Source organism: Pteropus medius, unplaced genomic scaffold (genome assembly GCF_902729225.1).
Source record: "Pteropus medius unplaced genomic scaffold, Ma_sr-lr_union100, whole genome shotgun sequence".
In the NCBI taxonomy this organism is placed as follows: Eukaryota; Metazoa; Chordata; class Mammalia; order Chiroptera; family Pteropodidae; genus Pteropus; species Pteropus medius.
This window is the reverse complement of record NW_024344240.1, coordinates 20,878,746-20,906,057: the sequence shown is the minus strand read 5'-3', so window position 1 is coordinate 20,906,057 and position 27,312 is coordinate 20,878,746. Positions and strand designations below refer to the sequence as shown.

At 39.5% G+C, this 27,312-nt stretch overlaps 1 protein-coding gene across 1 annotated transcript in view; it reads left to right on the top strand.

The window, feature by feature from the left end:
• Positions 1-26,552, top strand: part of GALNT8 (polypeptide N-acetylgalactosaminyltransferase 8) — a 41,326-nt gene extending 14,774 nt beyond the window's left edge. Inside the window, 12 exon segments of the mRNA XM_039869062.1 lie at positions 574-740; positions 5,623-5,806; positions 6,531-6,646; positions 6,649-6,705; positions 6,708-6,726; positions 7,235-7,349; positions 12,431-12,616; positions 20,172-20,309; positions 20,881-20,976; positions 21,969-21,985; positions 21,987-22,128; positions 26,409-26,552. Of these exon segments, the coding sequence (XP_039724996.1) occupies positions 574-740; positions 5,623-5,806; positions 6,531-6,646; positions 6,649-6,705; positions 6,708-6,726; positions 7,235-7,349; positions 12,431-12,616; positions 20,172-20,309; positions 20,881-20,976; positions 21,969-21,985; positions 21,987-22,128; positions 26,409-26,552 (1,381 nt within the window).
• The last annotated feature ends 760 nt before the right edge of the window (positions 26,553-27,312 follow it).

Genomic DNA, 27,312 nt, shown 5'->3' with positions numbered 1-27,312 from the left:
TAATGGCCACCATAATGAAAAGGTATCTGCAGACTGATAAACAAAGCAGGCAACTCCATAGAATACAACAGAATTTATTATAGGGTAATTTACTTACAGGAAGATTGGGTGGGAGCAGAAAAGATGACCTAGCGATTCTGTGCAGATTATCTCTGCTGCAGACTCCTGTTACAGTACATTTTTATAGTATAATTCTGGGTACTAATGACTGACAGGACAAAGGGACAAAGAATGTAGTAGCACCAGGGGCCATACCTCCTAGTGGTCTTATGATTGTTTATAATTAATACTACTACCAGTTTGATATTTATTTTGTTTGTCATGCCATTCCAGCTGTTACTAACAAACACATATATGGCTACATTTTAAGGAGCACAGGTAATCATCAGCTGGAAGGCTTTGATATGCTTAGTGAAGGCAGTGAGGTTGGTCAAAGATCACAGCATGAAAAGACACAAAGATAGAGATGGTTTTTGTTCATATCTACACCTATACACATTGTATGTAATGAAGACGCAGATTGTTTAAGTAATTAGAAAAAGTAATATGGTTATTAAAAATGGTCTCTTACAGATGTCTTCAGAAGACATATTCTTCACAACTCCCATCCCTCAGTGTCATTCTCATATTCATGAATGAAGCTCTGTCCATTATACAGGGGGCTATCACCAGTATCATCAACCGGACTCCATCTCGATTTTTGAAGAAAGTCACCTTGGTGGATGATTTTAGCTCAAATGGTGAGCAACCTGATTAAGGGATAGTAGTAAAAATGACCATTTATTGACTGTGCTATGCTGGAAAGGGGTTTTAGCTTGTATTCACAACACTTTGGGCTCCTCATACAGAAAAAAGAAAGGGATCTTTTATTGAGTGCCTATTTGGGCTGGGCACATTAATCTCCATGAAGTCAAGGCAGTGGGACATCATTTCGATCACACAAAGGAGGGGACAAAGACGGAGAGAACACAATATGTCCAAATGACATGGCGAGTCAGTGGTGGAACTGAATCAGGCCCAGAAGTGTGTGACTCCAAAGCCATCTGTGCCCTGTCCAGGCACCATGAGAGAGGCCTGAGGGAATGAAGTGAGGTCCAAAGGAGGATCTCAGACACCAAGAAGGGATTCAGAATCATTCCTTATGAGTAAAAAAACCCCCAATCTTTCAGGTAATTAAACTGAGAGAAAAGGAGAGCTTTGGATTCTGAGACTCTTTACAGACACCATGTCCTTTGCTCACAACGTGCCCCCTTCCCACCCTGGTCTAACCCACCCAAGGAAGACGCATGGGGAAGTGGTAGGTGGTGGGTGAACCTGAGTCCTCACTTTCTGGGGTTTTAGAATCCAAGTTCTTCCCTTGTGAGCTCTATGTCCTTGAGTAAGTTAACTTCTCCATGCTTCAGCTTCCTTATCTGCAAAACATGAACAATAATAATAACTATCTCATTAACTATAGTGAGAATTAAATGAGATCATAATGGTAGCTAACATTGTTTGTTCTAAGTACTTTACACATGTTAACTATTTCAATCATTACAATAACTCTATGGGGAAGGAACCACTTTATTTGCCCAAATCGCAGATGTGAAAAACTAAGTCAAGGAACTTGCTCAACATCACTCAGCTGGTAAGTGACAGAATTGGGATTTGACCATAACTTCAGAGTCTAGGGCCCTAGCTCTAGCTACGGTGTTCACCAATATAATATACAGATTATGTACAGCATTTAGCACTTCTCAGGAAGTGCTAGTTCTTAGTTTTATCAATTTGGGGCACAAACTAGAATTAAGTCATTAATTCTAGCATGAATTAAAACAAATTCAAATTAAGTCATGAAACCAGAGATCTGGGCTAGTGATAAAGAAGAAATTTCTGATAGTAAATGCTGTAAAATGACAGGGTGTGAGAGGAATAATTTGTTTCTTCTCTGAGGATCTTTAAGTACCCAACAGGTTATTGTATCTTCAAATTAGGAGCAGTTTGACCTGAGGTTAAGAGACAAATGTCCTCTTAAACTTTCTTTTATGGATTTCCAGAGACTAAGAACACTTCTTTTTCATGCTTCAAATACCTTCCTATCTTGTCCTTCCAATATAACTGCACAAAAAATGAGAAGGTACAATTCCAAAGCAAAATTCTGCCTCCCCCCACCGCCCCCCCAAAAAAACAAAGAAAAAAGAATGGCTGACTTCACTTGTTTCTGGGCATGGAGACTGATACCAAGTTGCATACGTGGTTTTCAAGCAAGAAATAACTTAATTAGAAAGACCTCTGTTCTAGACATCTGAGAAGACCCAGGCTCCACTCCCTGGCTCAGAGGTAACCTGAGGCGAGTCATCTCACTTCTCTGGGATTTAACTTCTTCATAGGGCAAATGCAGAGGCTGAGCTTGAGCACCTCTGAACCTTTCTCTATGGAAAAAAAAATTAATGGTCCTATAATTCCACATTCCATTAGGAGCAGATAAGAGTTAATTTGTCTTCTTCCTGTGGAACAGTGAAATCAAAAGATAGAATAGTGATGGTGAAATCAAAGGATACAGGATTACAAACATAGAGTAGCCACGTAACAAAGTGCTGGATTGTCAAAACTATGTTCCTATCATTTAACATATTGCTTTCACTAGGTTTGGGAACTCAGTTATGTTTTTCACAGAGATAGCTTATTTGGATGGGCACAGAAGAGGAACTGTTAGTAATTCTTTGACTGCTGTCATTGGGACAGGAATTAGCTTCTCTCTGATTAACCATGGAAACCTCAGCTGGATTGGGCCTAAACCGAATTTAACTCAAAAAACTGTTTTGTGTTAAACTGAGAAAAGTAATTGGAAGTCTCTACTATGTGTGCCATAAGAGAAACTTACTATTCATGTGACTTTGAGGGGTAAGTAACTCCATTACTTCAAACTCCCCACCCCATTTCCTCATCTGTAACATCAGAAAAATAATAATGCCTTCCTGACAGGACCATTCTGGGGATTAAACGATAAATGTAATGTCTTCAGGATAGGGCTTGCTCCCAATAAATGGTAGGTAGTGTTGTTACTTCTAGTTCATCTCAGAACCATTTGCAGTACTGTCGAAATGCCACAAGTTAGTATTAGAGTTGTGCTCCCTTCCTTTTCCCTGCTTCATTTGTATCAGGTCAAATGTTACAAGTGTCAATAGAGCTAATCTAAGTTTTTCAAAAATTATATTAATGTAGATGGGATCCAGTATTTTCTCCCCAACTTTAGGCAAATTCTACAATCAATAACTATTTATTGAGTTTCTACCATGTGCCAGGCGCTGTGCATAAAAGAGAATGTCAGTGATTTCGAGAAGTTTCCGTTTTAATTAATGAGGCAAGACACCTATGGAAAGACACCTCAATATATGAAAAGCAGAGTATCGAAGTGAGTGCAAGAAAGCCCAGAGAAGTGGTTGGGATGACCTACAGAGGCTTTCTGGAGGAGGGGGACTTGGTTTGGGACTTGAAAGCTTGTTAGGACTTGAAAAGGCAAAGAAAACAAAGGAAGACTGGTTGTGGTGGGGAGAGATAGGGAGTGAAGAAAAAAATAATGTGAGCAAAGATGCAGAAGCCAGAAGCACCCTGAGCTGACCAGCTTGGAATAAAAATTTTTGTTGTGGGAGTCAGGGCAGGGAGTACCAATGAGAGAGCCAGGCTGAGAAGAGAGCATAGGTTTATTTTAGAAGATCCACTGAGGGTCTTAATTGTGCTGGACTATAGGCATTATTTCTGAGAGGGTGACTCAAAATCTACAACTCATAGAATTTTGGAATTAGAAAGGATCTTGATATATTATCCAGCCTTCTCTAAATTGAGGTAATAGAGATTCTCCAAATGGGAATTGACAGAATTAGATAGTAAGGGAGCCCAAATTACAGTCTAGATATCCAGAGTCTATGGCAACCACTTCTTTTCCTTTTTTCCCCCATCCCCCACTATTTTGGTTCTCAAGTTTTATTCAAGAACTCATGCAAAATATTTCAGATAAATGAGTTTTGGTCCTCATCATTCTCTTTTTCATCCTAGTTAATCTAGAGGTAACGTAATTCCTAACTCTCTTTGCTCTTAGCAATCACATGCAACCAATCACATAGATTATTCTTCAAATAGTTTTTAGTGAAATATTTCAAATACCTTTTGGAAAAAGGAACATCAGAAATTGTGGTAATCTTGCTCTTGTTCCTTTCAATAGTTATAACCCCTCCACCAAGAGTCTCAGCTTTTCTATTCACTTTAATTATTTTATTTTATTTTATTTTTTTGGCCTGCTTCACCACAAGCTTTTTTCATGGGTGCCATGGTGGCAGCAGAGGCAGAAAAAAATATGTCAACTCCTTCTGATTATTTTCTAAATGTAGCGACTGGGTGAATGTAGGGACTTTCCACCTTTTGTTTCTTTTAGTAGATGCAAACAACCTTCATATCCATTGGCTCTCTTTAACACTTACAATTCTTGAGTCTGTCACCCTGGAGTGGAGCACGGAAAGTTCTAAAATGGGGCAAATTTTAGTAACATAGTCATGTAGGTATTGATTCCAGCTCCTGACCACTCTGGGACTCACAAATCTACTCCTCTTCTGAGACAGGAACCAGAAAGAATCTCATCTCTGGGAAATGAGGGTGAGGAGATGGGGAAGAGTGGATGGAGGAAAATCTTGATAAACCCAATCGAGTACATAATTCCTGAGGCGGTATGGCATGGTGTTTAAATACAACATGGGTTGACATCCAGTTGTGCCACTTACTAAATGTGTAACTTAACAAGTTTCTTAACCTCTCTGTGCCTCAGTTTTTTCATCTGTAAAGTGGGGATACTGAAGTGTTACCTCATATTAATTCTTTGAGAATTAATAAATTAATATTATCAATGAATAACTCAGAGTCATTTGGTCAGATACCTTAAACGCTGCTTAGTGATTTTCTTGCAAGTTGTTTTTATAACACATGAGGACATCAACTGGTAGGCTGAGTCAAAGGACAAATGCATAAGTAGGCTTTATAAAAGTGAGGGGGGTTAGGGAAGAAAAAACTATAAACAATCTTGGAATAGTGAAACTCATTTGCATAATTATGGGGGTAAACTGATTGGCTAAGAGCTGGAAAAAATTAGTCTGGGCATTCTGTCCCATTGGCCCTTGAGTAGGCCAAGTAGAAATAGCTAACACAGCACAAAACAATTTTAGTTGTTTATGTATTCTCTAGAAAATTTTGCATGTTTAGCTATGGAGATTATGCTGCAAGCTCTCTCTGCAATGTCTGTCCATCAGCATTTGTACCTTAGTTCGATCAGGTCTGTCCTCATTCTTCCTAGAATTTCTCGATATACATAAAGCTCGTATAACAGTGTCTGGCACATAGTAAGCAGTATTATTATTCTAAGATAATTTAACTTTGAGGGAAAGGAGGTTAGGAATGGCAATATTAAGCCCGAGGATGAAAGGGAGAGGAGAGGTAGGTGCAGGAGAAACACTGACTATTTTCTCAGTCAAAGCTGTAGAATTGCTCATCTTAAGCTAGAGGTAGTCTATATATATAATAGTATGTATTATAGTATTTCTGTACTGAATTGATTATGGCACTCGGAATTTCTATGGGTGTGCATTTGGTTGACAGGAGAACTAAAGGCTAACTTGGATGAGAAGATAAGGCTTTACAACCAGAAGTATCCAGGACTACTGACAATAGTACAGAATACCAAGAGAAAAGGTCTTGCTCACGCACGCAACGCTGGCAGAGAAGTGGCCACGGCTGATGTGGTTGCCATTTTGGATACTCATGTTGAAGTAAACGCTGGGTGGTAAGGCATCAGGAGCTTTCTTCTTTTGGGAAAAGGAAGAAAGGAGATACTGTGCATGTACTGAATAAAAGATGGGATAGTGTAGAAATAGGGAAAAGTCAACATAAGACCTTAAACAAAGGGATGCTCCAAAGACAAGATGCTTTTATTCAGAGATTTTGATTGGCTAAGGATAGGAATCTAGTGCTAGAGAAAGAAACAATGAGCTTGGAGTATTGACTACTGATTTCAACCCTGACTTTACCAAATACTTTGTAAGTTTGAATAAATCACGTCACCTAATTAGACATTCATGTCCTTTTCTGCAAAATGAAGAGATTATCTTTTGGTAATTCCTAAGGTTTTTCGCAACCCTGAAATTACATGATACAAAGAAAGCTGTGTTTTGGAGAAGGTAAAGAATCAGATAGTAAAGAGACATCATTTTGGAAACAGGGATACCCAAGAGACCATTTGCATTCAGGCGGAATACTGATGAATACGGCTTGGGGATGGTATTTGGGTACTAATTTCAAATATGATTTTGCATGGTCAGCTACTAGAATCCCCAGCTATCCCAAAAGTTGCAGAGATTTTCTAGACTCTGGCTAGTTCTCCTTACCACCCAGCACAGCCTCAGTGAAGAAGGCGCTCAATGTCGGGGCAGCTTCTTAGAGCATCTTTGTCTGCTTGCTTCTTCTGCTTACTCTCATAACTAACCTGGGTTTGTTACACACTCTTCTAGGGCGGAGCCCATCCTGGCTCAGATTCAGGAAGACCACACTGTGATTGTGTCTCTTGTGTTTGATAACATTCATTTTGACACCTTCGAACTGGGTAAGTATGAATTAGCAGTTGATGGGTTAACTGGAAACTATGGTGCCGCTATGATCCACTGCCAAAGGCCTGGACTGACCTGAATATGTCACCGCTCCAGTGAAGTAAGTCTGACTGGGCTGAGGGAACTTGGATAGCACTTGGGAAGTCAGAAAGTGAAGATGTGTGTTTTGTTTATATTTGATGGTAGTAATGAAAGTGAGGTAGGGAGAGTGAAGAACAGGTGATAGAGAAAAAAAAGATGATCCCAAGCAAAAAATTAGAGACCCTTGGGGCTATTTGAGGGCTTCCGAGCAAAAGAAAGCCAAGTATATAACATTTTAGAAAACATTTGGGCCATTTTAAGTATTTATCAGGCTATGAAATAAGGATACAAAGATGAAAAAGATGTACTTGCAATAGACTTTGGGAAGGGTTATGACAGCACAGGAGGTGAGGGAAGGCTACAATGTACTCAGTCCAGCCTGGGAGGTTAAGGAAAGGCTACAAAATAAGAAGAGGCTTAGGTAGAGTTTTGAAGGCCAATCCATCACTGGACTTTCTACCCCTCACCTCCATCCTAACCCATTCATCATTGAGGGCTTAGTAACTCTCTTGCTGTGTGCTCTATAGGAGTCCTTCCATCATGGGCATCCTGGCTGCCAATAGGCTCTTCTTGGGAAAGATCAGATCTCTGGATGGTGGTATGCCGGTCTATGGAGGAGAGAATGTGGAACTTAGCCTGAGGGTAGGAACATTTACAGTATCCTTATAGGACAAAACAGAAAAGGAAATAATAGGAGGGTAGTAGGACCTGTGGAATCCTGAAACAAGCCAATCCTTGGCTCAAGAGGTGGACAAATCCTCATGTTTCTAGGTCACTAGAGATGGGCAATAGGACTTCTGGAGTGGAGCTTTCTGGTGTAGGTATATATAATCTGGGAGATAAGGGTGAGAAGAGGTAGAATTGAGGCTCAGAAGATGGTGTCCCTATTTACCTTGAGGAATCCAGGCATTTCCAAGCATCTCTTAGGACAAAAGAACTTTGTGGCAGACAGCTATCTGCAAGACCAGTCAAATAGAAACTGGGAAGAGGGATAAGTGATATAGATGTGTGGGCAGCCAGCCTGCTCCTGTAGAGACAGCTAGAACAGCTGACGTGATGACACAAGTTCATGCTGAGATGTAGTCTAGTCTAGACAAATAGCCAGTTTGTACAGCAATAAAATCCTCAAACCAATTTTAGTTCTGACCAACTACCCGTGTACCTGGAATAACACCAATATCTGGAAGAACAACACTGGCTTCACACTTCAGCAATGATGCCTCTTCTCTGCCCCTGACAGCTTCTCATATTTATCATATTGCCTTGGGTCAAATAAACATTCAGATTTTTTGTGCTTTATAAGGACATTCAGGGTACAAACTAGACAACTGGAGAAATTCCAAATACAAGTTCATACTACATCAGCGTATCAGTTAGCTATTGCCATAAAAATGCTGTGTAACCAACCACCCCAAACTCAGTGACTTAAAACAACAGTAATTTATTCTCACAGATCTGCAGGGCTTGGAAGGGGTAGCTCTTAAGGCCTTGGTTTGGAATTAGCACATTATGTTTTTCTGCCCTATTCCATTTGTCGTGGTCAAGCCCAAAGTCAAAGGAGTGGGCGTATCTTCTGTCTACAATGAAGCCATGAAGAGAGGTATGAAGAATTGGTGCCAATGAATTGAACCCATCATGATAAGTTTGGAACAGTTTTCATGTATAAAATATCTCTTGCATAGTATCCTTTTCCTCTTCTGTATAATCTATAGGCCTTCATTAAAAGGCCATGACCCTTGGGTTTGTGACTGTACTTATTGGTTGATCTTTCTTTCATCTTCCAGCCTAAGGCTGAACTCTTAAAAGATGTCGCATAAGATAGTGAAAATTACACATATATTGGAATCTAGATATTAAGTTCAAATCCTACTCTTCCACCAGAAAGTTTGTGTTGTCCTCTAAGCCATACCTGCTACATCAAGAACCTAGCATGATGAGCGACACATGGCTTACATTCAATAAATGGCTAATGATAAAAATAACAATAATAAGGATGTCAGGGTGGCATTGTAAAAAATGCTGGACTTTGGTTCTAATTCTGGCTTTGCTAACTCTCTGCGGACTGAGCTTCTGTAAAATGGATTTTTTTTTTTAACCTCTCCCAGCTCCAAAATTTTGTGCCTGAGACCAGGTGACCTCTGGTCCATTGTGGTATCTGGAAGAACAAGATAATTTCCTGTCTAACGCTTATTCAGACCTATACCCTTTAACTTCTTTTCAGTTGAGACTGATGACCATATATTGTACCCATTTAGAACCCAACCAGGGCCCCACATTTACATGTTAACAAATAAACTCTGAGTCCCTGTCTGGGTTATCCATTAAGCCACAATCATTCTTGGCAGAGAGAACAAATTTTTCATGTGTGGTCTTGATCAGTTTCCCCATTTTTGAAATGAAAAGCGTCATTGTTTTAACTATTTCATATAGATGATGGTGCAGTTAAAACATAATAAATAATTTGAAATGACTTATAGAGATATTAATTAGAATCCTTATTTAGCTTCTGGGACAGACACCCAAATAACAGAGGTTTAAATAAGATAGAAATTAATTTCTTTCTTATATTACCATTCGAACATAAGCAGTTCAGGAGTGAAATGTTAGCTCCAGGGTGATGGGGACCAAGTCTCTCCCATCTTGTGGTTTTGACACACTTAGCACCACATCTGTATTCTAGTTAGTAGGAAGAGAAAAAGGGTGGGCGGGCGGGGGAAGAGAGCTTTCTCATTCTTTTTTAAGGGCACTACCTGCAAGCTGTGGATACTGTATTTCATTGGTCAGTACTGATCATATGGCCACACTTATGTGTAAAAGAGTATGGGAAATGTAGATTTTAGCTAGTTAAGTTATGTGCCCAATTAGTCCCTTTATAACTATTGATGCAGAGGGGAATAGATATTGGTTTCTAGGACAAAAAATAGTTTCTAGGACAAAAAATATATAAATGTAGAAATAATTATTTTATGTATGGTACTTAGCAAAATTCTAAAGATGACCCTAGCTACATTGCAGTTGGGGTTTTCCCACCTACCAGACCTTCCTATGAATTTGGCTGGAAACCCAATTCCCCAACTTGGGACCCAAAGCCCTTCTTACCATTTCTGAGTTCTTCGTCCTTTTCTCTGCTCTCCCTTTCTGCATCTAGGCTGCCTCTCTCTATTTCCATTCCTCTGTTCCACATGCTAAACTTTGCCATTTCATTTTCTACAAGAAGTCCTCTTTTCTTTTAAATTTTGCTGGAAAAGTAGGACATGTCAGGGCAGGGTAATTCTTTTGCTTTTCTTGGATAAAACAGTTTACCCATATCCAGTTTCCTTGGTTTACGTTGTGTGGCCATTTGCCTTTTAAAACCCCTAAGCACTTGTTAAGATCTTTTCTCAGTAATAGGCCTTAGCAAACACCAGAGCTGCATGGAGTGTCTTATTCTGACATCTAGAGGCCACTGCCGTGAATGGCATGCATGGATGTGTATAAATGGAGATGGAGCGATGGGATTGATGGCTGAGAAAGGAAAATCAGCATTTGTCAAGCACCTGGCACTTATATTCCTGACACTGCGCCAGAGCTTAACACGTGGATGGCCTGGGTTCAGAATCTAGCTCTGTCATTTACTAAGCTGGCAAACGTGGGCAAGTTAATTAAGTGGAGATAATAATTATACCTACATGGTAAAGGTCAAATTCATGAAAAATATTAGGGTAGTAATAGCTATTGCTATTTTAAGCAGAAACTTCATGTCTCTGTGTGTTAGGGAGGGAGGGAGAGAGAGAGAGAGAGAGAGAGAGAGAGAGAGAGAGAGAGAGCGCGCGCGAGCGCACACTTTTGTTAAGTGGAATAAATTGAGAGAGTAAAATTGGAATGTTGGTCAAGTATAATAGTTAACATTACTTCTCAAATTACAATTCTGATTTTAATCTTTTCACTTGAATTTAAGTTTTCTTATGCCAACCATTAATTTTTCTCTCTTAAAATCCTATAGTTTGGAAAACTCCTTCAACTAGAAATATTGAAGTAAAGTTTTTGGATTTTTAAATGTTTGGCTCCGGAAAATAAAATCTGAAAACAAATAAGCTATAACCTCCACTTGGTTCTGGGAACTAATGAGGAGAAATGGAGAATAATGGAAGAAAACGTATGCTTCAAGTTAATAATCATAGGTGCTGCTGTTCCCTGAGTACTTATTATGTCAATTAGTCCACCTGACAACCCAGATATTGGGTATGCCCTTGTGATGAACCAGCTGAGAATCATTGAATGGGGGATGGGGGTGTTTTATCCCCTAGTTATTAGGTGTGCAGTGATGGATTTGAATACAGGTCAGCCTGACTTCAAAGCTTTGTTTTTTTTCTTTCACTCCTCTATTCTGGGTTGTAAGGGAGGCAACGGAAAGGAGTCTGTGGGTACAGAAGTGGAGGAAAAAATGAAAAAAAAATTAAAGTCAGTTAAGGGGATTGGCCTCTTAGGTGGCTAACTGAACTAGCAGGACTTAATTGCTCCCATAGGCATGAGTGCAGTAAGTTGCTAACTTCTGCCAGATAGGCTAATTATCTTTCAGAAACTGCAACTCATTTGGGCAACCATGAAGAGAAGACCCTGGAGCCATTATATTAATCTCATAACATTAGATAGTTCTATTATCTACTGGGAGGAAGACCATATTTTTAAGCCAAATATTAGAATGTGTGATCTGACAAGTATGTTTGTAGCCATCAGGATGACAAGGGAAAATATTTATAATTATATCACAAGTCATGGTATGTCTTGGTCAAGAATTACCTGAATTAGTTATCTATTGCTATGTAACAACATTATCATAAACTTAGTGGCTTAAAGTAAGATACATTTATTATCGCTCAATTAATGTTGGTCAGGGGTCCATGCCTGGCTTAGCCGAGTCCTCTGCAAGACTGCAGTCAAAGTGCTGGCCAGGGCTGGGTTCTCATCTAGGACTGACCGGGGAAGGATCTGCTTCTAAAGCTCATGTTGTTGGCAGCATTCAGTTCCAGATTGAGGAGGTATTCAGGTTTTTGCTGGCTGTCATTTGGAAGCCATCCTTATTTTCTTGTACTCTCCATATGGTTCACAGCATAGCGGCCTGCTTCTTCAAAGCCAGCAAGAAAGTGTGTCTCCTAGCAAGATGGATACTATAATCTTACTGGATGTAATCACACGCATGCAATCATGTACGTACTGTCACCTTTGCCATATTCTATTAGTTAGAAGAAGATTACAAGTTCACAAGTAAGGAGAAAGGAATAGGGAAGGGTGTAAACACCAGGAGGCAGGGATCATGGGGGCCACCTGAGAGTCTGTCCAGCACATTGCATTATAACTGGCATGTAGGGTGGAGAGAGGTCATGGGAAGCTAAATCCAGTGGGATTAGCTAAGGGTGAAGTGCCGCTCAGGACTTTAGCACTTTTCTTAGTGATAAATAATCAGAGGCATCCCTTCCTTTGGTCTGTTCAAGAGGAATTCCTGAAGGAGGTAAGATTTCTGGAGCTGTCTGAATGACAGGAGAGAAGTGTTTGGGAGACTTCTAAGGAAGGTTGTTTTAGGTAAGTAGGTTGAGAGGCAACATAGAGATGGGAGTGGGAGGACTAAATTTACATACTTTAAAAAATGGCTCTAAAATGTGATCTCTTTGGGTCTACAAACTATGCCATTTATCAGCTATGGGGCCTAATCTGCTGAGATGATTTTTTTTTTACTTCTCTTGCAGGTATGGCAGCGTGGAGGGAGAATAGAGGTCTTGTCCTGCTCCCAGATTGCTCACCTAGAGAGACACCACAAGCCCTATGCCTTGGATCTGCCTCACGCTTTGAAGCGCAATGCTCTGAGTGTGGCTGAAATCTAGATGGATGAGTATAAAGACATGGTCTACCTGGCCTGGAACATACTTCTCTAGGTTTGTCATTGGACAGAAAAGAGACAAAGGAGGAGGAGATGGTGGTAGTGGTGGAAATGGGAAGAGATAGAGTAAAAGTGTCATCCCGCCCTAAAAAATAAAGATAAAGTCCCAATGTTGTGATGATAATGACACTTAACATTTGTATAGCAATACTATGTTCCAGGCACTCAATAATCATCACGACAATGTACCTATGGGGTAGGTTTCATTTTTTATTTAATTAAAAAATAATTTGAAATTATTTATAAAGATATTAATTAGAATCTTTGTTTGGCTTCTGGAACAGAGGCCAAAATAACAGCGGTTTAAATAAAATACAAATTGATTTCTTTATATTTTTTTAATTAAAAAATTTTTTCTCAATTATAATTGACATTCAATATTATATTAGTTTTGGGTGTACAGCATAGTGGTTAGACATTTATATAACTTATGAAGTGATCCCCCTGATAAATCTAGTGCCCACCTGGCACCATACATAGTTATTACAATATTTTTGACTGTATTCCCTATGCTGTACTTAACATCACCATGATTATTTTTCTAATTGGTAGTTTGTACTTCTTAATCCCATCCTCTTTTTCACCCAGTCCCCAACCCCATCTCATCTAGCAATCATCAGTTTGTTTTCTGTATCTATGAGTTTGTTTCTTTTTTGTTTGTTCATTTATTTTCTTTTTAGATTCCACATATAAGTGAGCTCATATGGTAGTTGTCTTTCTCTGTTTGACCTACTTCATTTAGCCTAATATCTTCTAGGTCCATCCATAGTGTCATGAATGGTAAGATTTCATCCTTTTTTATGACCAAGTAATATTTCATTGTATATATGTACCACATCTTCTTTATCGCTTAGGCTGCTTCCATATTTTGGCTATTGTAAATAATGCTATAATGAACATAGGTGTGCATATGTATTTTCAAATTAGTGTTTTGGATTTCTTCAGATAAATACCCAAAAGTGGGATTGCTGGATCATAGGATAGTTCTATTTTTAACTTTTTGAGGAAACTCCATACTATTTTCCAGAGTGACTACACCAATTTACAATCCCACTAACAGTACATCAGGATTCTCTTTTCTCCACAACCTCCCCAACACTTGTTTGTTGATTTATCGATGATAGCTATTCTAACAAGTGTGAGGTGATATCTCATTGTGGTTTTAATTTGCGTTTCTTGATGATTAGTGACTACGAGCATCTTTTCATATGTCTATTGGCCATCTGTATGTCTTCTTTGGAAAAATACCTCTTCAGGTCTTCTGCCCATTTTTTAATTGGATTGTTTTTTGGTGTTGAGTTGTATGAGTTCTGTATAAATTTTGGATACTAACCCCTTATCAAATGTATCACTGGTAAATATGTTCTCTCATTCAGTAGGTTGTCTTTTCGTTTTGCTGATGTTTTCCTTCTCTGTGCAAAGGCTTTTTAGTTTGATGTAGTCCCATTTGTTTTTTTTTTTCTTTTGTTTCCCTTGCCCAAGAAGATATATCAGAAAAATTATTACTAAGAACAATGTCAGAGTTTACTGCCGATGTTTTCTTCTAGGAATTTCATGGTTTCAATTGTTACATTTAAGTCTTTAATCTATTTTGAGTTTATTCTTGTATATGGTGTAAGAAGATGGTCCAGTTTCTGTCTTTCTTTCTTTTTTTTTTTTTTTTTGCATTTATCTCTCCACTTTTCCCAACACCATTTATTGAATAAACTGTCTTTACCCCATTGTATATTCTTGCCTCCTTCGTCATGGATTTAATGAGCATAGATGTGGATTTATTTCTGGACTCTCTGTTCTGTTCCATTGATCTATGTGTATGTTTTTATGCCAGTTTGATTACTATAAGCTTGTAGTATAGTTTGTTATCAGGTAGCATGATACCTTTACCTTGATTCTTCTTTTTCAAGATTGCTTTGACTATTTGGAATTTTTTGTGGTTCCATGTAAATATTAAGATTATTTGTTCTAGTTCTGTGAAAAATGCCATTGGTATTTTGATATGGATTGAACTGAATCTATAGATTGCTTTGGTAGTATGGACATTCTAACGATGTTAATTCTTTCTAACAATGAGCATGGTGTATGCTTCCATTTATTTGCATCTTCTTCAATTTTTTTCTTCAATGTTGTGATTTTCTGAGAACAGGTCTTTTACCTCCTAGTTTAAATTTATTCCTAGATATTTTATTTTTCTTTTGATCCAATTGAAAAAGGAATTATTTTCTTAATTTCTCTTTCTGATAGTTTATTACTGGTGTATCAAAATGCAACTGATATCTGAATATTAATTTTGTATCCTGCTACATTACTGAATTCACATATCAGCTCTAGTAGTTTTTTGGTGAAATCTTTAGGGTTCTCTCTCTATACAGTATCATGTCATCTGGAGATAATGACAGTTTTACTTCTTCCTTTAAAATTTGGATGCCTTTTTTTGCTTTTACTTGTCTGATTGTTGTGGCTAGGATTTCCAATACTATGCTTAATAAAAGTGATGAAAATAGACATCTTCATCTTGTTTCTGATCTTAAGGAAAACGCTTTTAGGTTTTCCTTGTTAAGTATGATGTTAGCTGTGGGTCTGTCATATATAGCCTTTATTACTTTGAGGTATGTTCCTTCTATTCCCACTTTGTTGAGAGTTTTTATGATAACTGAATGCTGGGTTTTATCAAATGCTTTTTCTGCTTCTATTAATATGATCATATGATTTTTTCCTTCATTTTGTTTATGTGGTGTATCATGTTAACTGATATGCAGATATTGAACCAAACTTGCATCCCAGGAATAAATCTCACTTTATCATGGCTTATGTTTTTTTTAATGCCTTCCTGAATTCAGTTTGCTAGTATATTATTGTGGATTTTTACATCTGTGTTCACCAGGGATATTGGCCTATAATTTTCCTTTTTTTTTTTTTTTTTTTGTAGTGTCTTTGTCTGGTTTTAGAATGAGGATAATGCTGGCATTTTAAGATTTGTTTGAGAGCCTTCCTGCTTCTTGAATTTTTTGGAATAGTTTAAGAAAGATGTGTGTTAATTTTTCTTTGAATATTTGGTAAAATTCACCAGTGAAGCCCTCCACTCCAGGACTTTTGTTTCTTGAAAGTCTTTTGATTACTGATTCAATTTTATTAGTAGTTATTGGTCTGGTTAGATTTTCTGTTTCTCCTTGACTCAGTCTTGGAAGATTATATAGGAATTTATCCATTTCTTCCGCATTGTCCTATTTGTTGGCATATATTTGTTCATAATATTTTCTTATAATCCTTTGTGTTTCTGTGGTGCCATCTATGACCCAATCTATCTCGTTTTTAATCAAATTTACTATTAAATTTAATCCCAACTCTATTATTTATGAATTATAAGCTTTACACAGGTTACTTAACTCTTCCGAACTTGAGTTGATTCCTCTGCAAAGCAGTAATAATTTTTTTTTGCAATTGGTATTAATTTAGTTCACAGTGGAGTCTATTTATCTAAGTGAGATTCTCATTGTGAAAGAACTAAATACTCTGTATTGATTAGTATTGGGATTTTACAGCAATTAGATTCAAATTTTAAAGCCAACAATATGTTGAGGTTATTTCGGTTATCTAGTTTTGAAGGTTGAAGAGTAAGACTCATTATCACATTTACTAAGAGAAATTCTACTGTTTAGGTCATTGTCTTGAATTAATTATTTTTTTGTTTAGTAGTATGTCATTTAGTCTCCACATGTTAGAGTGTTTTCAGTTTTCTTCTTGTAATCAATTTTTAGTTTTACAGTATTGTGATCAGAGAATCTGCTTGGTATGATTTCAATCTTCTTAAATTTATTGGAACTTGTTTTGTGGCCTAACATGTGGTCTATCCTGGAAAGTGTTTCATGTGCACTTGAAAAAAATGTATATTCTGCTGCTTTTGAGTGAAATTTTCTAAAAATATCAATTAAATCCATCTGGTTGAATGTATCATTTAAATCCACTGTTTCCTTGTTGATTTTATGTCTGGATGATCTATTCATTAATATCAGTGGAGTGTTAAAGTCCCCTGTCTTTATTGCTGTATTACTGTCAATCTCTCCCTTTATGTCCTTCAATATTTTCTTTATATATTTAAGTGCTCCTACATTGGGTCTGTCAGTGTTTACAAGCGTTATACCTCATGTTGGATTGATCCCTATATCATTATGAAATGTTCTTCATTGTATCCTGTTATAGCCTTTGTTTTAAAGTCTATGTTTTTCTGACATAAGTATTGCTACCCCAGCTTTTTTATTGTTTCCATGTGCATGAAATATCTTTTTCCATCCCTTTACTTTCAGTCTGTGTGTGTCTTTAGAGCTCAAGTGGGTCTCTTGCAGGTGACATATATATGGGTCTTGTTTTCTTATCTATTCAGCCACCTTATATCTTTTGATTGGAGCATTTAATCCATTTACATTTAAAGAAATTATTGACAGGTGTTTATTGCTATTTTATTATTGATTTTTTTTATCTTTCTTCTTCTTACAGAAGTACCTTTAACATTTCTTTTAATACTAGTTTGGTGGTGATGAACTCCTTTAGCTTTTTCTTGTCTGGGAAGCTCTTTATCTCTCCTTTGATTTTAAGTGATAGCCTTCTTCGGTAGGGTAGTTTTAGATGTAGGTCCTAGTTTTTCATCACTTTGAATATTTTGTGCCAATCCTAACTGGTCTGAAAAGTTCCTTTTGTGAAACCAGCTGACAGTCTCATGGGAGCTTTCTTGCAGGTGACTAACTGCTTTTCTCTCGCTGCTTTTAAGATTTTCTCTTTGTTTTAATTTTTGACATTTTAATTAAGATATGTGTTGACATGGGCCTGTTTGAGTTCATCTTATTTGGGACTCTCTTCACTTTCTGGTCCTGTATGTTTATTTCCTTAGCCGGGTTAGGAAAGTTTTCAGTCATTATTTCTTCAAATAAGTTTTTAACCCCTTGCCCTCTCTCTTCTTCTGGTACCCCTATGATTCAAATGTTGTGACAGTTGATGCTGTATCAGAGGTCCCTTAAATGATCTCATTTTGGGAGAGATTCTTTTTTCTTTTTTGCTATTCCAATTGGGCATTTTTTACTACCTTGTCTTCGAAATTGCCTGTTCAATCCTCCACTTCATCTAATCTGTTCTTGATTCCATCTCATGTATTCTTCATTTCAGACTATTTTTTTTAATGCTTTCTATCTCTTTGTGAGAGTTCTCAATAAATTCATCCATTTCCCCCTAAGTTCATTGAGCATCCCTATAACCAGTGTTTTGAACTCAGTAACTGTTAGATTGCTTGCCTCCATTTTGTTTAGTTCTTTTTCTGGAATTTTGTCTAGTTCTTTTACTTGGGACAGGTTTCTTTGTCTTTTCATTTTGGCTTCCTACCTGTGTTTCTATGTATTATGTAGGTCTTCAATGTCTCCCAGTCTTGACAGGGTGACCTTATATAGTAGGCATCCTATGGGGCCCAGTGGCACAGTATCCCTGATCACCTGAGCCAGGTGCTGTAGGTGTGTCCCTTGTGTCATGTGTGCCCTCCTGTTGTAATTGAGTCTTGATTGCTGTTGGCATGTCAGTGGGTGGGATTAACCCTCGGGCTCATTGGCTGAGGCTAGCTGTAACTACAGTGGATGAGCTGTTTTATGGACACTGACCCCACAGTGGTATTTACATTAGTGGGGCTCTGGTGCCTGCTAAGTCTACCCTTTTGATGTGTTGTTTGTGGGACTGATTGGGTGGTGCTCTGGTGTGATATGAAGCTTACTGCTGGGTGTGTTGGTTCTGGGACCTCTTGAGAGGGGCTTTGGTGCAAGCCAAGGTCTTCCTCTGCCTTTGCCTCACCCTTGGCAACCTGATAAGAGTAACAGAGTGATCTCTAGTTTGTAGCTGCCTTGCTGGGCTTGGAGGTGCCTGGGGGTACTATTTTGAGAGCCAAGGCTGGCTACCCCTAGTGCCTGGCTCAGGGCCACTTAGGAAGAGGTGCAGGGCATGCCGAAGCCAGCCACTGCCTATTTGGGGTTTGTGGATCTTTGAGGGATTTTAGGAAAGTTCAAAGTATGGGCCAAAACCAGTTACTTGTGAGGGATAGCTGCTGAAAGAGATTTGCTCTTGTGAGCAAGTTGGGTGGGGCAGGGTCTCAGCGAATCACCAAGGTTGTGTGCTCAGCGTTAGCTGTGTACGTGGAGACACAGACATGATGCCCATCTGCACTTGCCAGCTGTGTGTTGCAAGGGCTCAACAAAGGAACAATGGTGCTTTGCAGAACTTCTGTCTGGGAGAGAGCTGCCCTTCCAACTCTTGCCCTGGAGCCAGCCAATTCAGTTCCTCCCTGTATGTCTCTGGTACTTTTCACGTTGCTATTCATTTGCTGGCACCCAAGGCAAGTGTTTGTGAGTGAGTGAATCTGTGCTTGAGCCATTTAAGAGAACACTTCGGTCTACAGAATCCCTCTGTTTCACCTGGACGGAATCCCCACTGATTTTCACAGCCAGATGTTGTGGAGATTTCTCTTTCTGGCACTGGTGCTCCAAGTTAGGTAGTCTGGTATGGGACTGGGATCTCTCATTCCTCAGAGGTTCCTCCATAGCTGAGATATCTCTCCCAATTCTTAACCACCACTTGTGAATGTGGGATCAGCTCATTTCTTGTCTCTACCCCTCTTACTAGTCTCGATATGACTTCTTCTTTATATCCTTTATTATAGGAGTTCTGTTCAGCTAATCTTCAGGTGGTTGTTCTATAATTTAGTTGTAATTTTGATATGGTTGTGGAAGGAGGTGAGCACAGCATTTACCTTGGTTAGGTTTTATTTTTGTTATTCTAAGTTTACAGATGGAAAAACTGAAGCATAGAGAGTTGAAAGAAACATGTTTAAAGTGCTAAGGTAGTAAGCAGCAGACATAAGATTCAAACAAAGGAATCTTTTAGATTCCATGTTCTTCATCCATCATCTACAATGGTGGAATCCTTGTGGGGCAGGTTTGGACAAAAGGAATTCACTGTGTTAAGAGTATATAACATGGCAGGCAGGATGTGGGATGGTGGGAGTAGGAACTGTAATCCTGTTGGATGCACATGAATGAAGATGACTTTCTTAACTAAGTGCACATCATTTGTCCTTGACTCCTAAGTTTGGCGTGATTTGTCTTCTTTTCCTGAGCTGTGGCTCTGGGCTCAAGCATTTTTTCATTTTGATTCCCTACAGATATCACTTTTAGAAAATGTCTTTTAAGCTCCAAATTTTCATGCCAGAATATTCCTTTTGAAAACCTTTTCTGACCATTGTAAGAAGTATTTTGTGCCTTATTGATGTAAATATCTCAAACAGAAGCAGTCTGCATCAGCTTGCTAATGATGAGTAATAAACCTGGGTAATCCCACTACACAGGCCTTGCAAGTGCCTTTAAAACCAACAGAGATTCCTGGGGTTTAATCTTTATCATCTTCCCTGAAAAACTATAAATTATCAAGGTTACCTTGCAGGCCATCAGAAAAATACCCCCAAGTATCCCCCATACTCTTTGGTGGAGTCGAGCATGTTACACAGAAGCACTCTATTTTATTTATAGAACTCTGGAATCGATTATGGAGACATTTCTTCCAGGATGGCAATCCGGGAGAAACTGAAATGTAAAACTTTTGACTGGTATCTGAAAAATGTTTATCCAGCCCTGAAGCCAATCCACAACATTGTGGGCTATGGAAGAGTATGAATTATGAAATTGAATTTCAGATTTTAAATGTTTGACTATAGAAGACAATAAAACTTGAATTGCCTGACTGCCAGAAAAGGGTTTCCAAAGCCCATCTTGCTCAATTCCCTTCCTACCCCCAACTCCTTCCTTGGCTTTTTACCCTTAGACCCTCTGCTTCCTTTCATCTCTTGCTCCCCAGTTTCCATCTCTTTTCCTTCTCTCTGCTTCTGCTTCCTTACTTTGCAAATTGCAGTCCTAGCTTTGATCCTCCAAGTTTCTCAGCCAGCCAGAGTGTTTGGCCTTGCCCACGTGAACACAGGCATAGATTCCCCTTCTCTATATATGCTTTGATGGTCCAAGCGGGGTGGCTGTTCCCAGGAAGTGGGCATCACAGTAGTGCCTCACTTCGGCATTTGTCTAGTGCTTAGAAAATGGCTGCCAGGATCCCAAATCCTTGTTCCCTTTTTGCTGATGATTTCTGGTACCCTTGGAGTGGTGGGGAAAATGCAGAGCTTGGGGAATCTCAAAGGCCCTCTTTCTCTGCCTCTTTCCAACAGTGTTGTCATGTGTTTTGCCCCTTCAGATGAAAAACCCATTGGATGAAAATGTCTGCCTAGATCAGGGACCTATTCCAGGCAACACCCCCATCATGTATTACTGTCATGAATACAGTATACAGGTATCTTCCATAATCTTCTTTGCCCCAACAGGGTAAGTCTGTTGAGGCTCAGCCCTTAGCGATCTTTGCCAGATTTGGACTCAGTATTAGATGGTGGGGAAGCTGGAGCTGAGCATCTTGGATAACGGGTAATGGTGAAACCCAAACCTGTACTTGTAACTAAGTTCATTCACAAAGTCATGGCAAGACAGTTCTATTTCATTCTCCATGGTAATATTTTCACTGACAATAACCTTCAATCCCCTTTTCCCTCTCTTCCCACTGCTTTCCTCCATCCTCCTGGTGCTCCTTATATGCCCTGGAAGGTGGACAGTTGATGCTACCTGTGACTTCTTCTGTAGAGAAGGAAACAGAAGGCTAGAGAAGAGAGTGGCTGAATGGAAGTCCCTCCAGGGAATAGAAGAGATCTGGCACCAAGTGGAAGGCGCAGCCAGGGGACTTTCTTTCACTGAGACTACTCACATCTATCATGTTACCTTGCATGTTGCCTCATAGCAACATTTTGAGGGGTGCAGGACAGATAACATTTCCACTTGACAAATAAAAAGTCATGACACAAAAACAACTTACTTGTCCAAGTTCATTGAGCAAGGCAGTGTCAGATTGAAAATTTGAAAAGTTTCCTGAAAACAAGCTCCTGGATGAGGCTTATAATGCCACCTTATGAAATTCAGGTGTGTGTGTGTGTGTGTGTGTGTGTGTGTGTGTGTGTGTGTGTGTGTTTTAAAGATAAGCTTCCTCATCCATGCAAACCATAATTCTGTTGTGCTCCTTGTATAGAAGGAAGCAGGCTAGTGCTCCCTCCTCATCCCTGGTCTTCCTTTTAGAATTTACTGGGGGGTAGAAAGAAAGAAGCAGAGGTTACTTCTTGTTACCCAGGAAAGTTCAGTGCTCCCTGTGGTAACCTAAGAGTAGTCTTTATGCTCTCCCTCTGTACGATTAATGGCCTCTGCATTGACTGTGTCCATGGCAGATCCTTTGTTCTCTTTTAGAATGTCTATTACCACCTAATTCTATGTGGGATCACTGATTGCAGAGGAAGATGCTGATGATCACTGCCTGACAGACCCTGGCACTGGGATGAAGCCCACTTTAGAGCCATGTTCCAAAGCAGCCAAAAATAGACTGCACATATACTGGGATTTTAAACCGGTGAGTCATGTGTTTCTTAAAGGATATGTTTACATATAATCTGAGAGGTTAGGATTGGGTTTGATAGTGTTTTAGGAAGATTCGTTTTCTGGCAGTGCATAGGGAAAACACTGGAAAAAGGGAACTTGGAGTGAAACACTGAATCTGTTGACTAAGGTGGGGATGCTAAGGGGAGGAGATACTGGAATCTCTTATAGCTTAACAGTTGAGTTTGGGTTCAAATCCTAGTTCAGTCACCTTTAGCAATTGTATTACCCTCTCTGAAACTGTTTTCTCGTCTATAAAATGGAGATGATAATGTCTACTTTTTAAGCCTGTTAGGAGGATTAAATGAGATGATGCATGTAAAACATTTAGCATAGTGTCTGGTTCATAGAAAGTATTCAATAGGTATTAGCCATTGTATTCAGTTTTTTAATGAATGATAGATAGTCAGAGAGTCTGGAGCACTGGGCTGAAATTTGACAGAAACTAATGTAAAAGCCCTGACTTTAACTTCAACATCAATTGACCAAGAACAGGGTGGAGTGACTTGGTTGACCACAGTCTGTATGTGAATTTAATGTGTAATAAGGCTGCATTAAGCCGCATTGGCAGGAATGTGATGTCCTGATAGAGGGAGGTAATGCTTTGTCTGTGAACATACCTCTGAACATGGTACTGTATGGGGTCCAGAAGGCACATATTAAAGGACATGGACAATTTAACTCAATCATTCCTAACTTAAAGCTAATAACTCCTTTGAGAATCTGCTGCACGCTATGTACTCTTTCCAAGAAAATATATATAAGCACCTACATGCACAATTTTACTTAGTTTCAGAGGTCTTTTGGATCCTAGATTAGGTCCCTCTTAACTAGAGAATATCAGTGAGAAGGAGAGAAGAGTAAGTCCTGCTAGCCTGCTCTAAGCTTTTACTAAATGGAACTACATATAATTCTACGGAAGGCTGTGCTCCCTCTTATCTCAGGCACTTTTGTTGTTCTCTCTCCTCCCATCTCTTTACCAGACCAACTGCAAAGTATTCCCCTGGCCTTACACATTGTCTTAGGAAGCCACCTGTGATTCCACAGAACTAGGATGGGCGATTCTTCTGTGTGTTCTCAGTACCTGTCTTATAGGCCTTGTCTCATGATCTCTTCTAATTGCCAGCTCACTTGTTCCTTTTCATCACTAAACTTGGGCTAGAGAGCAGGGCCCGGGTTTTGTTTGTTGTTTTCTCTCTAGCATCTAGCACAGTGCCTGGAACATTGCAGGCACTCAAGATATGGTTGCAGAGCAAATAAAAGATTGGCAGGCCTGGAGGTACTGCCTTGGAGAAGTGAATCTAGAGAAAAGATAATGCTGTGTTCATGAGAAAGAGGAAGTGAACTCGTTCAATGTCTACAGGAGGGCAGAACTAAGACCAGTGATTGGAGATCAAGGAGTTAGACTTATATTAAGGGACAGGGGGAGGACTTTCTAACAGTAGAATGGTAAGTTGTCTTACAAAAGGTCATCATCATTCAGAAGTCTTCAAGATGGAGTGACAGCTCAGGACACAAACAGAATCTCCATGAGAGTTGATGAGAAGGAAGACACCACTTGTAGTCAGGACTCAAGAAGAGGAAGAGACCTCTAAGGCAGTGCTCTCCCAAATAGTTGGGGCCTAGTTCCAAAAACAATTTATTTCTCTATAGAAAGAACCCTGACATTGAATAATATAAAATGTAGCTCAATATTCATATAGAAAATACCTTAACATTTATTATAACAAAATATTAGGAAAAATTAAATGTCCAACAGTAGGTGAGATTTCTGTTCATCCTTTGAACTATTATATAACCATTAAAATTATTCTCAAAAGTGTTTTCAAAAAATCAGTGAAATCGGAAAATGTATATGATGTAATGTTACATTTAAAGAGCAGGATATAAAAACTAGATGTACAATGTTATCCCATTATGAGTGCTTCTAATTTAAAAAATAGATTTTCAAAGTTAAAAAATAAGCACATATTTCTTTTTTAAAAAGTGAAAAGGAAACAAAAAGAAAAATCCTTTAAAAGCTGACAGGCAACACCCTGCGAATAAAAACCAAAGCCAAAATTTATAAGATCCAGATGAACACAATGTAAAAGAGGCTGAAGAGGATGTAAGGAATGCTGCCAAAGCACATGTCACTTGGAAGTGATGAGAAAATAGAAAAAACAAAAAACAAAAAACCACTGACCCTATCTGAAAGTTCACAATTAATTATGATGGCCAAGTTTAATTGAGTATGTATTATGTACCAGGCACTGGGTTAAACATGATCAAATTTAGTTTTCACATAAATTTTATAAGAGAAGTATTATCATTAGCTCTACTCCATTTATGAAGTAACTAAAGCACAGAGAAGTCAAATAATATTCCCAAGATCATACAGCATAGTAAATGTCCAAGATTCAAACACAGAATCTTATCTACTGTTTGTTATTGCCTCTCTGCTTAAGAAGTTTGATTCTGAAAGGGAGAAACACACAAAATGTTGGCAAAAGGAAGATAGAGTTAAGAGTATTTTTTTTTTTCTGTTTCTAATATTGAAACATTTGGATATATTTAAAGTCAGTAGAAAAGGAAGCTACTAAGAGTGAGAGATAAAAGAAAGATGTTAGACAGCAGGAGTGTTTCTCTTTATATATATCTAGAGTGGCTGGGCTCAGAACACACGGGGCTGCTGGCAGTAAGCAGGGCAGCTCCTTTGAGAGCATCCATGAGCAGCATCCCCAGGATTGCTCATGGCATTCAGGTGAGGGGCTAGATTGACTGGAAGTGTGGTCTTCTTGACAAAGTGAAAACTGAAGTCATTTAGCGAAAGTGAACATCAAGGGATAGAGTATGCTGAGAAGATCTGGAGGAATAACCCTAAGGAGTAAGCCAAGTGCTGAGGCCAAACCGCTGTAGGTACATTTGTGGGCCAGGCCTGCTCACGTGGTGGCCCCTCTCCAGGAGCCCTGTGTGGTCCAGAAGCTGGGGCCAAGGAAAAGGAGCCGTGGGAGTGACATAAAAAGTTCAAGAACTGGGAGAGCCACCCTGAATGATGACACTGGATGAATGCATCTAGGGCGGTTGGGGGAGGTGGAGCAGAGAGAGTCTGGTGTGGCCAGAGGCAGGCAAATTTGGGGGAGCAGGATTGTTGGGGGCAGTTTGTGGTTAGAAGACATAAGAGGTAGGGAGGCAGTGTTTAAGGAGAGAGAGGGATTTGGACATAGAGCCAGCAGCCTGCTTGGTGTTAAAATAGTTGGGGGTAGGTACCCAAGGTGGACCAGCGAGGTCAGGGCTTCTCACTAGACAAATGGAGACTGTTAACTCTGAGGATAATAGCAGAGGGAAACGAATTCACCTTCACACTAAAATTATGGGAGTTATTCCTGCAAAAAAGGGTAAAGGGGTGTAGGGAGTTGAGAGTGCTGGGTGAAGAGGACAGGACCAGGACAATGGTGTGCTTGTCGACTGTTGAGCCATTGAAGCTCAGGGGGTGTTGGCATATGGGAAGAAAGAGAAGGATGATTCCTCTTCTCTTTTCCCCCATTAGAATGGGGAGGAGCAGAGATGAACTAACATTTATCGCACATTCTTAATGTCAGACACAAGATGCTCAATAAATATTAACCCTAATGTTAATTCTAACCCACTTTATAGATGAAGAAGTAGAGACTTAGGCAGATTAAGTTAATTTGTCAAAGACTGCTGTTTGTACATGGCAGAGCAGGGATTTAACCCAGACTCTTTAGCTTTAAAGCTCATAATGTTCCCTGTTGAAGCTCCCATAATAGGAGTAAGAACTGCGCCCCGGAGTGGTAGAGAAAATAGTTTGAGATTCCTGAACATAGCTTTTGCTCCAGTCCCACCACAGAGCCTCACTGAGGAGAAAGGGAGAATCCCAGTAGGTTTCATAGACTCAGAGATGAAGATGTGAAAAGGAAGGTCGAGCAAGGGGACATGGCTCTCCAATTTGTGTCATGTCTTGCCAGTCATGCTGACCCGATGCTTCAATCTCAGGTAAGGCAGATGATAACATTGGAACCCAGCACTGCATTGCTCACTCCCAGATCTATGGTTAGTTTGTCACAGGGCTATTAGAGAAAACACTGGGTGACCTAACTCTACATTTTGCTTCATTTGTCCTCTGGATGACTTGCAGAAGATTGAGGGACCCCTCAAGTATATCTCTGAGCACAGCAAGGAGAATAGGAGCAGGGATGGTGACATACTACTAGGGCATTGCAATACTTTGATTCTGTCTCTCTTCCCATTCAGGGAAGAGCTATCATAAACAGAGACACCAAACGATGTCTGGAGATAAAGGAGGACACTTCTGGTTTCTTTATGCCTGTGCTTCAGAACTGTATGACACAAGTATGGACAATTGAGCATATTGTCCAAAACTGAGGGTCCAACTAACATCCAGTGATCCTCAGGGAGCCTGGATTTGGGTCAGCAGTTATTGCCACTGGAATGGCTTCTACTTCCAATGCTACTCAGAGTGGGAGAGAGTGAGAGAAAGTGTGTGCGTGTGCATGTGTGTGTGCATGTGTGTGTGCATGTGTGTGTTTACTGTGATTTCAGCCTGTGACCCACAAGATGAAGGTATTGTCTCTGCATGTGTCAGGGTATCCTGGCTGGGGAGGGGTGAGGAAACTACAATGCCTTGCTCTCAGCTTTCCTTGGAAGGTCATGGTATACATCAAATGCTATTCCTAGAAATTCCTTGAAATAACCTTCATCATCTGGGGGTCATGCGGGGGAGAGAACCAGGAGGGGAGGTTTATCTTTGATTTATGCCAATGTTGTTTAGTGTTCATTCCTGATGACTACTGTCAGCATCTGCCTCACATCTGCTCCTGGGGCCTCTCTGCTCAGAGATTCCCCACTGCCTTAAGGCTGCTCCATTGGAGAGGCCAGGTGATCATCAGGCCAGCAGCATGACAGCTATTCAGGTGGCGCCAATTCTCTGAAGGCATGCTGCTGCTCTCTTTTCTTGGCTCTCCTGAAAGATACAATAAACAGACAAGTAATCTTAAAAATTCTTCCTTCACCCCTGCATAGCAGTTTTATTTAGATTATACAATCTCTCCCATATCAAATAGGCTCCAGAGGCTGAGGGTAGGAGAGAACGCACCTCAACTACTCAGCTCTGCATAGTGCAGAGAGAATGATAGAA